The sequence below is a fragment of the Panthera pardus genome, unplaced genomic scaffold (genome assembly GCF_024362965.1).
Source record: "Panthera pardus isolate Hobbes unplaced genomic scaffold, ASM2436296v1 HiC_scaffold_15, whole genome shotgun sequence".
In the NCBI taxonomy this organism is placed as follows: Eukaryota; Metazoa; Chordata; class Mammalia; order Carnivora; family Felidae; genus Panthera; species Panthera pardus.
In genome coordinates this window covers 27,738,726-27,752,567 of record NW_026526710.1, presented here as the reverse complement: position 1 = coordinate 27,752,567, position 13,842 = coordinate 27,738,726, and the positions used below count along the sequence as shown (strand labels likewise).

Here is a 13,842-nt window from a genome sequence, read left to right as displayed (position 1 = left end):
CTCTCTATCTCAAAGGTAAATAAACATTTTAAAAAAATAAAATAAAAAATAAAACACATCAGAGGCTCCTGGATCAGAGAAATTCTGCCCCCACTCCTACTAGCATCTGCCAGAGACCCCTTGTTGTGAGATGGTTAGCCCCCAAGTATATCAGCCCAGCTTCACCTGCTGTCATCCCACCCGCATGAGGGGTTGCCGGCCCCAAAGGGTGAGTTCCTGCGTGAGCCTTGGATGTCACGAGGTCTACCCTGTCTGCACGCTGACTTTGGTCTCTTGGCTCCCTTCACTGCTGATGAGTATTGAGGTCACTGGAATATCAAGGATCAGAACATGTGGGGTGGAATCATAAAACACACTTTGTTTTGGACCTCTGCTGTCCCTTTAAAATGTATTGTACAGAGAAAGTTTTCTCCATGCCCCTGAATGCTAAATGCTATCTGATCATTCCTAGGGAACACAAAGTACTATAGTTACCTCAGGTAGCAAACAGAATCTCACTTCATTAATTAGACTTGTCCAGCCACAGAAAAGAAGCAAACTCTCATCTCTCTCTCTCTCTTTTTTTTTTTTTTTGCATGAAGATGGAGTGTTCCTATTTTTTATTTTTTTAAAGCTTCTGTTTCAATTCCAGCTAGTTAGCATACGATGTATGTGCAATATAGTGATTCAACCATTCCAGACAACACCCGGTGCTTTTCACAACAAGTGCAATCCTTAATCCCCATCCCTTATTTCATCCACCTCCCCCCTACCCCATCCCCTGTGGTAACCATCAGTCTGTTCTCCATAGTTAAGAGTGTGTTTCTTGGTTTGCCTCTCTTTCTCCTTTTTCCCCCTTTACTCATTTGTTTTCTTAAACTCCACACATGGGTAAAATCATATGGCAGTCATCTTTCTCTGACTTATTTCACTTAGCAGAATACTCTCCAGCTCCATCCACGTCACTGCAAATAGCAAGATTTCACTTTTTTATGGCTGAGTAATATTCCATTGTGTGTGTGTGTGTGTGTGTGTGTGTGTGTGTGTGTGTACATATATACATATGTATCCATTCATCAGTCATTGGATAGATACTTGGCCTGTTTCTGTAATTAAGCTATTGTAGATAATGCTGTTATAAACACCGTGGCCCATGTATCCCTTTGAATTAGTGTTTTTGTATTCTTTGGGTAAATACCTAGTAGTGCAATTGCTGGCTCCTAGAGTAGTTATCTTTTCAACTTCTTGAGGAATTTCCATACCATTGTCCACAATGGCTGCACCAGTTTGCATTCCCACCAACAGTGCAAGAGGGTTCCCCTTTCTCCACATCCTTGCCAACACCTGAACTCTGATCTCTTTCCAGGTAGAAGCAAATCCTTTTCTAGTGGCTTCTTTCTTTCTCACACATACCTCCCCTCACTGCCTTCCTCCTTACCCCCACTTCCAGTGAACTAACTTCCGTTACGTGACCCCCCGGGCTGAACCACAGCGTCAGGCAGGAATGGTGGTGTGCTATCGTAGGACGGCCTCACACTGAGCTGGAGGGGATCAAATCTTCTCTTTCTCTCATGGGGCTCTTCTACCTCCTGGTTTCCCAGCATCCTCTCCTTCCGGACACTTTCCATTGGAGTCTCGTCACCCGTGCGGCCAGTGTCCCCGAGCGGGACTTAGAATAGCTCTGGGCACTCTCTCTTTCTCTCTCTCTCTCACGATTCAGGTCCAAAGGCAGCACTCACACTGCTAGTGTATGTGGGTCCCCATGAGGCAACTCCTGTGCCTACTCACCAAATCCCTGGCAGCCGGATTTCCTGGCTGAAGTTGGACATCAGTGTCCAGACCGCAGAGTACACACATCAGCGTCTCTGCGTGGTGCTGCTTGGAGCTCCTTGCTCGCTTGGGGTTTGGGTGAAGAATGTAGCGTCCCTTCCTTCCCACCCCATCACCTCGTAAGGGGGGACTGACAGAAGCATCTCATACAAAGAAATTTCTTCACACTCTGTCCTGTCACCTTCACCATCTTGACCCATCTGTACCCTCTCAGAGTGCCTTAAAGACCTCTAAACGGTTTTCCATCAACGGTTTTGATTTGAAATGTCTACATGGCTGGCTAATACTTCATTTTGGAATCTTTTACTTCCATCCATTCTAACTTGGTGCCTCATGTGGCTTTGACTGAAGTCTTTCTATACTGAGTACAGTTGGGGAAGAAGGACAACCATTGACTCTTGTAAGGAGCTGCGTGCCAATCCAGGCTATGATGTGTCTAAATCTTATCTGATTATAACAGAGGCAAGTGTATGGGGATTCTCATGGTGGGGGAATGGGCAGGAGGGGAACCATGTTGCACAGTTCCGGGGGCAGTGTTCACCTGCGAACAGCAACCCCCCAACGTTGTGCACCTCTGAGGTGCCGATTTATACCTGCAGGGGCCTCTTCTGCTTTGAAGGCTTGGCTTATCCTCAGCCAAAGAAGCCCATCAGCAATGACATTTGCTACATATATTTTCCATTTGTAGCTTATTGATTTTGATTAGCGCAAAAGATACTCTTTCTCAAACATTGCTGATCAGTAAATGGCAAAATGAGAACAAAGTCAACAACCCCAGTGAAGTCTTCATCCTTATCAGCAAGGCCACTTGTTTTCACAAACTTTCGGGGTCATTTCTCAGGTCATTTTGGAATCAAACATTGAACCTTTCCAAGGTTATCATCATGGGCATCTGAGGAAGAAGAGGCCATGAGAAAGAATTTGTTGCAGAGGCCTTTCTTTTATTTTATTTTTTTAAGTTTACTTATTTATTTTGAGAGACAGAGACAGAGAGAGTGAGCAGGGAGAAGGGCAAAGCAAGAGGAGAGAGAGAATCCCAAGCAGGCTCTATGCTGTCAGTACACAGCCGGACACGGGGACGCGGGACTAGAAATCATGAACGGGGAGATCGTGACCTGAGCCAAAACCAAGAGTTGGACGCTTAACTGACTGAGCCACCCAGGCGCCCCAACAGAGGCCTTTCTTTTGCATCACCTCCTCTTACCAGAGCAACACCACATAGGAAGGACCTAGATTTTAAATATATATAACATTGTCTTCTTTTTGTATGTGCAACTACATTCCTAGAAAGCTCTGAGAGATCAGGTTATTCTTTGAGGAAGGGGCCACACCTTATTTTAGTACCCTGACCAGCTCCTCCGGAGGCTGGCCAATTGTGGAAGCTCAATAAATGTTTACTGACTGAAGGAAATAAATAAAACCTTGAAAGCTTGAGATTGTCCCCAGATGTCAGTTGATGTTTCATTATGATTCTCACTCTCACTCACCATTCATTTAGCCTTTGTTATGTACTTAAATTAAATTACAATAAGCTGAATGCTTATACTGTGCTAGACGTTGGCACAAAAGTATGAAAGACACATCTCTTGTCTCTCTCGCAGTCTGATGGTCATGGCTGGCAAATGAAGCCAAAGTCACATTAATGGCCAGATTAGAGGGGCCCCCAGGAGGCTGTGAGTGCGAGGGAAGGGTGTCATGCGGGGGTGTGTCACTGTGAAAGTGATCACCGAAGCTGCAGGTGCTCTGAGGGAGGAGGCCAGCTGGGCCAACACACAGCTGGGGAACCACGGTTTTCAGGGACCCCTCTTTCAAGGCAGTGGCCTCAAGCCTTACAAGTTTATATTCAGAGAAAATGGCAATTTGTGGAAAAATGTTTTGTGAGGAAGGCTTGAGGCATAAAATTACTTTCCCAAGTTACTTGATAATAAGAATCACCTGGATACTTGTTAGGTACATGGATGACCCAGCTCTTTCCCTACAAATTCTGGTTCATCAGATATTGGTTGGGTTCCAGGTATTTGTCTTTGTTTTTTGCTTTTTAAAGGACATTTCACGAGATTCCTACCACCAGGGAAAGGATGAAACCGTTGTCAACCATGATTGTATTGAACAAAGTATGGTCCTTCTCCAAGTCCCTGTTCTCCCACCTCACAGATGCTGATGCTGTTCAGTCCTCATTTTCCTGATTCTCTATGACATTGGATATTGACAATCATTTCCTTGTCCTTGAAGCGCTTTTGTCATCTTCCAAAACAGCACACTTCTGTGGCCTCCCTTCTGCCTCATTCGTGGCCTCCTTCTCCTCCCACCAACTCCTCTCTTCCCTAGGTTTCATCCGCACCCCCCTTTTCTGATTCGAGACCCCCTGTGGGTGGTCTCATGAGCTCCTGTGGTTCACTTGCTATCTACGTGCAAGAATTATAAATCTGTGCCTTCATCCCGTCCATTCTTTGAATTCCAGGCCCGTTTCTCCAAGTGACAGCTGAACATGACCTTATCCCTGAATGTCCCCAAAGCACCTTCAACTAAATATGTCTCAAACTGAGTTCCCTACCTCCACAGCAGTTCCCTATTAGATTACTCTACCAGATGTCCAACCCTGTTCCAATCTCTTCTCCTGCCAGTATGTATTCCATCATGCAGCCAGAACCTCTTACCAGTGTATAAATATGATCCTGTTAATCCTCAACTCAAAAACCTTCACCAGCTCTCCTGTCCTCACAAACATGAGATATAGGACCCCCATGATCTGGCCCTAGAGCGCTTCGCCATTTTCTTTCCCAAACACCCTAGCCTACCTAGGTGGATCCCAAAGCCTTCTACAGGGACCCTGATCACAGTCCTCTCCTAGTGAGCTTCTTGCTGCACCAAGGACATCCACTCCATGCTCGCTCTCTCCAGAAGGCCCCATCCCTACAGTTCCTCTGCCTGGCTAACTCCTATTTGTACCTCTGGCCTCAGTTTAGATTGAATGCCCTTGAGCAATCTTCCCTAATCCCTGACTAGCCATTCAGCCCTGTGCTCCTGTACAGCCAGCATCAGCCCAGACAGATATCCCCTCCACCATATTGTCATGAGCCCTTTATGCAGTTCTATTCTGCGCTGCCTCATATGTTTCTTGAGGCCGGGGATCCACACAGGATATGATACTTTGAACCTAATTAAGACTTAATAAAATAGATCTTTTCTTCTCTTTCTCTAACACTCAAAAGATGAAGAGTTGTATGTAAATTCATTGTGCTGTTTTTATACCCAGTGCCTTAAATACATAATAAAAGGAATAATGAAGAGCCTTAATGTCATAGTAGCTTTACTAGGCTTACAGAATTAATTGAGGAGGAAAGGATGTTTTTTAATATCCCAGTTAACATGACACTTGCCGATGACTGAGGATGAGTCACTTAGCCATCAAAGTATTTTGTTAAAATGTAACATTTGTTGTGTTTGTGAGTGTTGTATAGTTCACAGGGCAATATTTCTTTCCTCCTCAATTAATTCTGTAAGGCAGTTCTTACTACCCTAATATTTCAGCCCTTAGTTCCCAGAGAGGTCCCTTGCCTTGGACAGTGACAAATAATTAAGTAGAAAAGTAGTAGCTAACAAATTACAGAATTAAATACTGTCCTGGAATCTCCACACTTCCTGTTCTTTAGTTTTATAGACCAAACAGGCATCCATGTTTTTGATAGCCCATAGTGTGCTTAGCCCTTTGTACCTGTTGAATTTTATCAACTGAGCACATGCTGCTAATGTTAATTAATTCATGCCGATAATATTGAATGTTCTTAGGACATTACTTTAACAATATTAAGATATTATTTTTTTTTAATTTTTCTTTAACGTTTTTATTTATTTTTGAGACAGAGAGAGGCCGAGCGTGAGCAGGGGAGGGGCAGAGAGAAGGGGAAACACAGAATCTGAAGCGGGCTCCAGGCTCTGAGCTGTCAGCACACAGCCCGATGCGGGGCTCGAACTCACGGAGTGTGAGATCATGACCTGAACCGAAGTCGGACGCTCAACCGACAGAGCCACCCAGGCGCCCCATTATTAAGATATTATTTTAATCATTATTTTAATCACATGAGTGTTTTCCATGGATGAGTAAGATGGCTGTGCTTCCATATTGTTCAACAAACCATTGGCTATGGAGAACAGTTGGAAATGAGTGGACATATCACCTGATTGATAAACATACATGGAGTCTACACCCAAGCTTCAGTCACTGCCTTCCCTCTTTACACCTGCCCCCTCCCCCCACAAGATCATATCTCAGTAGCGGCACTGTCATCTTCTCAAGGCTCTGGCTCCCAAGCCAGAAACCTGAGAGGCATTCTTATGGCTCCTCCTTTACCCCACCCATCACCACCTCCAAGCCAACCAGCCAACAACTCCAGCTAGTTTTACAACCCATCTCAAATCTGTGACTCATCCCCGTCTCTGCTCCACTGCCCTAGTTTGGGCTCTGGTCATGCTTTCCTGGCAGCACATGTAAGCTGGTCTCCTCACCTCTCATTGAAGGTGATGTACCTCCATTCTTCAGTCATACTTATTTCAACAAATGAAAGTCTTTCCTGAAGATTTTCCCTGGGAAGTCTTCGCTCTCTATTTTCTTTTTGTTTGTTTTTTTTAATTTTTTTAACGTTTATTTATTATTGAGAGACAGAGAGAGACAGAGCATGGGCAGGGGAGAGGCAGAGAGAGGAGGAGACACAGAATCCGAAGCAGGCTCCAGGCTCCGAGCTGTCAGCGCAGAGCCAGATGCGGGGCTCGAAGTCACGAACCGCACTATCATGACCTGAGCCGAAGTCGGATGCCCAACCGACTGAGCCACCTGGGCGCCCCTTGGCTCTCTATTTTCTGCACAAGGTGTTCATAGGCCAGAGCATGGTTTAAAAAAGGTCCATAAAAGTTCAGCACCCAGCTGCATCTCGAGCCTCATTTGCTGCTGCAGCTCACTGTGTTCAATTCCAGAATTTCCAGTTGTTTGTGATCACCTGTCCCTACTATGCCACCTCATGCTTTCCTTCCTTTTCTTCTACATCCTTTACCTGGAATATGCTTCTCATCTTTCTTGGCCTGGCTGGCTTTATGCATCTTTCAAGGCTTCGCTCAGGCAGTATCTCTTCCGGGAAATGTTCTGGAAGTTCCACATTGGCCAAGGACCCCCTCTGGGTATTCTCATAGAAGCCTGTTCCCATCTGTAGTTGACCCAATACTACACTGTATTAACATATCCTGGTTATGTATCTTTCTGCCATATGAGATATCTCCACACATACACACATAGGGCAATGCCCTGTGTGTGCTGGGAACTCCATCAAACTCTGCAGAACTGAATAAGTCGAGTTGCCACATTGTGTGGATGTTATGCCCTATTATGTATTTTTGTCCCCATTTCTGATTTTTATGTTTTCAGGTGTCACTGTTCAACTCTGTATTTTTGATTTCTTGGGCTTTTGCTCTGCCATACGCCAAGCTACGCCGTCTGGCTTCAAGTGTCTGCACCGTCTGGACGTGTGTGATCATCGTCTGCAAAATGTTGTACCAGCTGCAAACCATTAAGCCTGAGAACTTTTCTGTTAACTGTTCCTTGGTGAGCCTCAAAGAGAGGGGAATCTTCTTGACTGGGGCTTAGGGAAGCTAGGCGGTTATTGGGAAACCCATACCCCCAGGCACATTCTGCCTGGCTTTTCAGTCACCTCAGCCATGTTGGATATGTTCTGACCCTTCTTCTCTTCTCATGCTAAGTAAGATCTTCCCCCTGAAGTGGATCTTTCCCTCCCTGCCCCCACCAGGTCCCTTTGCTGGAAGCTGAAGGAGAAATTTTTAACCCCATGTTCTCTTCTTTTCAGCCAAATGAAAACCAAACGAATATACCCATCCACCAGTTGAACAAGTCTCAACTCTACAGCACTCCTATTGACCCAACAGAATGGGTCGGCCTGAGGAAATCTTCCCCTCTGCTCGTCTACCTGAGGGTAAGGCCTCCGTCGTGCTTCGCTTGTGCCTCTGCACAGTTAATGCCTGAGATCCTCTGCCTTGAGACCTCTGATATCACATTTGAGAGGAAGCTAACCTTTTTATGTGACATTTGGGGTCACCTTTAAAACAAATGACTAAACATGACCATCAGTGTTGCATTGTACCAAACAAATTGATCAAGTAGTTTGAAATTGATTGAATAAAGTATAACAAATGTAATATTCACTGGAATATGATGTAACCGCTAAAAGATTGTAGACTGATACTGTGAGATGTTGAACGATATCCAAAATATATTAACTTTTTTAAAAAAAAAAAAAGCAAATTTCAATACACCATATGCATCATATGATCTCTTCTAGATGCAAAGAAAAACATTGAGTAAAATATACCAAATTGTATATAGTGGTTATTTTTGAGAAGCAGCTGTAGATTTATGAGTAATTTTTGCTGTCTGAATTCTATGTCTCTATAATGTTTAATGAAAGACATGTATTATATTTAAAGGGAATACAATTTTAAACAACATATCTTTGAAAAGAAACTTGCAACCAGTCCTAACAAACAGAATGAAAGCAGTATATACTTTAGACTGTTCCTATTTTAGTTTGATTGGATGATCTGAGCAGTCTTCCTAACACACTGGCAGAAACACTTTTAAAAAAAAAAGCATTTATACTCAATGCCTGGAATCTTTAAATGTACAAGGCATCCCGTTTTTGTGTGTAGCTTTCTCTTCTCATATGACAGACATCATGTGCAGCAATACAAATGCTCTCCACCATCAAGACCTATTATAAGGGTAAAAGGAGCTGGTATTTGAAAAGAGCAATCAGAACAGTGTCTGGCCACATAAGGTTCCATAAATGTTAACGACTTTCAGTAGGATTATGATTACTTTGTCATAAGGAGCATGCTTGTCAGCGTGCAGCTCTCTCTAGCCAGATTTCCGAGGTGTTAAAAGATTTCTGCTCCAGCTTTAGTGTGTTTCCCAGATGGCCCTGTACTGTTTTGCACCTTTACTTGCAAACGAGGTGGACCACCCTCCCCAGGCAACCGCTCACTGCATCTTCCTATGGGTAGTGTACTTTTCCAGAAACAGGTATGAGCATCACCAGCCTTCTGTCTAGAGTGTCTAGATCCTAGTATCACGGGAATCACCCTGATTGGCAGAATGCACATAACTCCACCTCATTACCGTACCATAGGGAAAATGAACATTGAACCCAAGGCTTTTATAGAGGGGGGATTTTATAAAGCATTGTTCTTCTAGACACCACGAATGGGAAAAGAAATAATATATTGTGGGGATTGTTTAAAATTACCCAGCTCAAGCGTTTGGCTTCGCACAATTGTGTTTTCTTGCTTTGTAGAATAATCTGCTGATGCTGGCCATTCTGGCCTTTGAGGTTACAATTTACCGCCATCAGGAATACTATCGAGGTCGAAACAACCTCATGGCCCCTGTGTCTAAAACCATCTTTCATGACATTACAAGACTCCATCTAGATGATGGACTTATTAATTGTGCCAAATATTTCATAAATTACTTCTTCTACAAGTTTGGTCTGGAGGTGAGTTTCTTTGCTGACATATATTTTTTTCTGTTTTCTGTGAAAGTCCCAATCGCTGTTTTTGGTCAGTTGGCCACTGGAGCTTACTTGTACACCTCCATGCTGTGATGACTGTCTTCTTCAGATCAGCAGAAAGAGATTCTCCTAAAGGGTTAACCTGGCCTGGCTGAAAGTTTTCTAAGACCAAGGCCAGTGCTCCATACTCTGGAGCCATGAACTTGGCCCCTCTGGATCTCTGTAGCCTTACAGATGCATGAATACCACTTTGTCATTTTAACTGGTTTCTTTAATGTGTTACAAATCTTCTTTGTGTTCTGCGCATTCTTTCTGAAAGTTTAACTTGAGCCAAAATGAACTGCTTTGACCTGAAAGGGTTGCAGTAGGTGCCTGTCTCTTAACGGAGCACATTTGGAACATGAAGAGATCATAGCTGTATTCTCTTCACAGTGTGAAGCGGCTCTTGTTAACAGTGATGTAGTCAGTCTTTCCCTTGGCAGTAATTTATATGCTATTTCAGTCTTCATGCTGAAAGACACCCCAAGAGGCAAGACTTGGTGAACGTGTGTAGACAGACCTACCCTCAGGAATGCAGGTCTCTGAGGCACCTGCCCAGGGCTGACAGGTGACACCACTCCCCTTCTCTGTAAATCCGATTGTTTTTTGTTTCTTGGTTTTGTTTTGTTTTTTTTTTTTTTTCTTCTTTTCATCCTTATACAGACCTGTTTCCTAATGTCAGTTAATGTAATCGGTCAGCGAATGGATTTCTATGCCATGATTCACGCCTGCTGGCTAATCGCTGTCTTGTATCGGCGCAGAAGAAAGGCCATTGCTGAGATCTGGCCCAAGTACTGCTGCTTCCTGGCATGCATCATCACCTTCCAGTATTTCATCTGCATCGGCGTCCCTCCGGCTCCTTGCAGGGGTGAGTGGGCTCTCCCCAGGAGCCCGCCGCTCTTGTAATCAGCCCTTATGTTATGGACAGTTGGGGCGAGGGCAGTGAAGAAGTGTATTGATTTTGCTCTTTACCACTTCCCTCCCTGCAGATTACCCGTGGAGATTCAAGGGTGCTAGCTTCAACGACAACATCATAAAGTGGCTGTACTTCCCAGACTTCATCGTGCGGCCCAACCCCGTGTTTCTTGTCTGTAAGTGTTGCAGCCCCGGGGCCACGGAGCACTGGGGTTTGGTTTTCTCTTTGCGAAGTCTTCTTCGTGTGTTATGCATTAGTGCCCCCCCCTTCTTCCACTGCACTTTGCGATCATGTAAAAGCTTGTCTTGATGCATTAATATCACAGGTCCTTAATGGCTTCTACTTGCCCAATTACATTTGCAAAATTAATAAATAAACATTGGAAATACCATATCCACTTCCATGATTTTACCGCCCCGCCCCACACACCCAGTCTCCAGCGCCACCCCCCACCCCCGCACACACACCACCACTCCTCCGCCTTCCAGCAGGCAGACCGCAGAGGGAAGCCTTGTATTTTGTGAGGTGGGTTATTTCAGGCCGCTAGAAAAGACAGACGAAAGCTGAAACTGAGAGGGTAGAAGCCAGGAAGATGCTACCCAAACTGCAGTTGCTCTGGTGCCGGGCTGTAGCCCCTGGCCCTTCCAAGGGCAGGCTGATGGTCCCAAGGTTGGAGCAGCCCCACCTAAGATGAGAGGGTCACCTACAGAGGGACCGTGCTGCCTACTCACACTCAGGTTGAACATAAAGTACGACGAAGCCACTGGTGCTGGAGGCTGCCAGCCTGTAACTGGCCATGATCTTCACCTGAGCTCCCTGCCTTCGTTGCCGTGTCCACTCCGGAATGGGTCTGGTTACAAGTACAATGGGGGATCCCATAGAGGATGAAGAAAACCGGAAGTACCTGCCTCTACCATAAGTAAAAAGATAAAGATGGAGAAGTGTACTCGAGTAGCCTCCTCAAAATTCTGGTGGGAGATAAATGCAAGTAAACATCATCCCATAAGCAAGTCCTAAGACTAGTGATTATCACCTGATACTCATACCCACCAATGTGTAAACAAAATCCAGGCTCCCCTGTGTCTGTGCCCCCCTCTTGCATCTTCCATGGTGGGCAAGGTGGGACTTGGCCCCAAGATGAGAATCCAAGGAGAACTGCACATTGGGAACTTTGGGAATGCAACTCACTCGGGATCTGGGGAGCCACTCCTGCCGTGTGGGGACTGTTTCCTATATCATGGAAACCCGGATGAGGAGAAGGTGACTCAGTGATCTCTCTGTCCTGCCAGATGACTTCATGCTGCTCCTGTGCGCCTCCTTGCAAAGGCAGATCTTTGAGGATGAAAACAAGGCTGCAGTGCGGATCATGGCAGGGGACAACGTGGAGATCTGCATGAACCTCGACGCGGCCTCCTTCAGCCAGCACAATCCCGTGCCAGATTTCATTCACTGCAGGTGAGGGTGGCTGTGCGGGTCGAAAGCCATTTTGCATGTGTGTTTCACTTGGAAGACGTACCTCGGCTCACGGTCCCTTCTCCCCATTCTTGGGAAACTGGGCACCTACTTGTACATGCCAAGCTCATAAATGCAGAGGGTTTGGCGATAGGGAGACTGGGTCTCAGAATTACAGTTCTGCTTCTGCTTTCCTCGGCATGACCCACACACGTCCCCTCTGTTTCCCTCCGCTTCGTCACACACAAACTGACTGGTGCCCATGATACTGCTTCCTGGTGCTCCAGCAGAGAACCCCTGCTCTTATTCACTGTCCCCCATCTTTATCTTCTGTTCCAACTCCTCTTCATCCCTTGTCCATCCTGATTCCCTGTTCCTCATCTTTGTCCCCTGTCCTTCTTCCCCTTCCTGGCCCCCCATAGCCAGTGGGCTCCGTGGGAACCACAGTGTGTCCTGTGCTGGCACCCCCTCTTGTGTGCCATCTCCTCGGGTGTGCGGCTTCCCCCCAGCAGCACCTCCTCTGTCCTCCACCATCCTCTGCAGTCTGGTGGCAGCCGATCTGGGCAGCCTGATAGTCCCCTCTGCAGAGTGTGTGTCTGAACCTGACGAAATTTCTCACTATGCATTCCTTCTGTGTTCTCTGGGTTCCCAAGTCCTCATGCTTTTTTCGCCTGATGCCACTTTGTGGCGGGCATCCCACTGCCTCCAGACTCAACTCTCACAGTCCAGCTCCACCCCTGTGGTCGGGGATCTGACAGGCTGGCGGGATGTTCTATGCCTCCTCGCTAGCTGTGTGCCCTTGGACTTGCCGATCCTCACTAACTAGCATCCACCCTCCAGTTCTGCTGTCAGGGCCCCGGGGAGGCTGTGCATCAGTGCCACGTGGAGATCAGTCTTGTTCAAGCCAGCGTGCCTCTCCTCACCTGAGATTTGCTCCCTAGCTTCTGACTCCCAGAGTATCGTGTTTGCATGGGATTGTTATTTGAGGAATCTCAACCTATTCCACCCCCAGTCTAAAATATAGGCAACTTAGGGCAAAGTCCACTTCTAACTTACTTTTCGTGTACATGCCTGCCCCCCATCTGTACCGATAGTCTTTGGCCTATAATGCATATAGCAATGTTAATAACAGCGGTAACTGAGTGCTTGCAGAGTGCCAGTCTCTGTTCCAGGTGCTTTACATGGATGAAGCCATCTGACCCTAACGACCACCTATGAGATACTGTTATTGCCATTTTGTGGATCAGGAATCTGAGCAAGGATCTGAAGCCAGTCAACCCAGCTCCAGTACCTGGGAGCTGAGGCCCTTCTGCGGCCTAAGAGCTCAGCGTATACTGAACAAACCAATAAGTGAATTTGCTTTAAAATGATAAGCTATGTAGGGGCGCCTGGGTGGCTCAGTCAGTTAAGCATCTGACTGTTGATTATGGCTCAGGTCATGATCTCACGGTTTGTGAGTTCAAGCCCCATGTCGGGCTCTGCACTGATTGGGATTCTCTCTCTCCCTCTCTCTCTCTGCCTCTCCCCAGCTCGTGCTCTCTCTCTCTCAAAAAAAATAATAAATATAAATAAATAAATACATACATAAATAAATAAATAAATAAATAAATAAATAAATAAATAAAATTATAAGCTATGTAGACCTATAGATTCCTTCTAGGAATAATGTATCATACTAAACACGAATATAAGCTAGGACTTCCACTTTCTACCTCTTCTCTGTGATACTAAGGGGAAAAAAAAATCAGTGCAGCTCATCTTATTCCCTATTTTAAAGGGAAAAAGACATGTATTCAACTCTACATTGCACTTATGAAAAGCCTAAAACGTCAACAAGATAATGCTTGTGCACCACTGATTTTTAAAGTGATATCTTTTCAAGATGGAATTACTTCAAGCTTTTAGTTCTGTTTCCGAATTAGGGCTGCTGGACAAGTACGCGTCAGGGAGTGACCCACCACAAAGCACAGTCACGAGCTGGAAGCTAGCAAGCACTTGGCGGTCGGGGGCACCATGGAGTCCCACACACCCTCTCCGTGGGCACGTGCTCGGCCG

The 13,842-nt window shown here is 45.7% G+C and overlaps 1 protein-coding gene across 10 annotated transcripts in view; it reads left to right on the top strand.

The window, feature by feature from the left end:
- Positions 1-13,842, top strand: part of PIEZO2 (piezo type mechanosensitive ion channel component 2) — a 468,071-nt gene that overhangs the window by 369,653 nt on the left and 84,576 nt on the right. For all 10 annotated transcript variants that reach the window (XM_053902383.1, XM_053902382.1, XM_053902379.1 and 7 more), the window contains 6 exons: positions 7,226-7,402; positions 7,662-7,787; positions 9,165-9,365; positions 10,083-10,287; positions 10,409-10,510; positions 11,625-11,790. In XM_053902383.1, the coding sequence (XP_053758358.1) occupies positions 7,226-7,402; positions 7,662-7,787; positions 9,165-9,365; positions 10,083-10,287; positions 10,409-10,510; positions 11,625-11,790 (977 nt within the window). The remainder of the gene's footprint in view (positions 1-7,225; positions 7,403-7,661; positions 7,788-9,164; positions 9,366-10,082; positions 10,288-10,408; positions 10,511-11,624; positions 11,791-13,842) is intronic.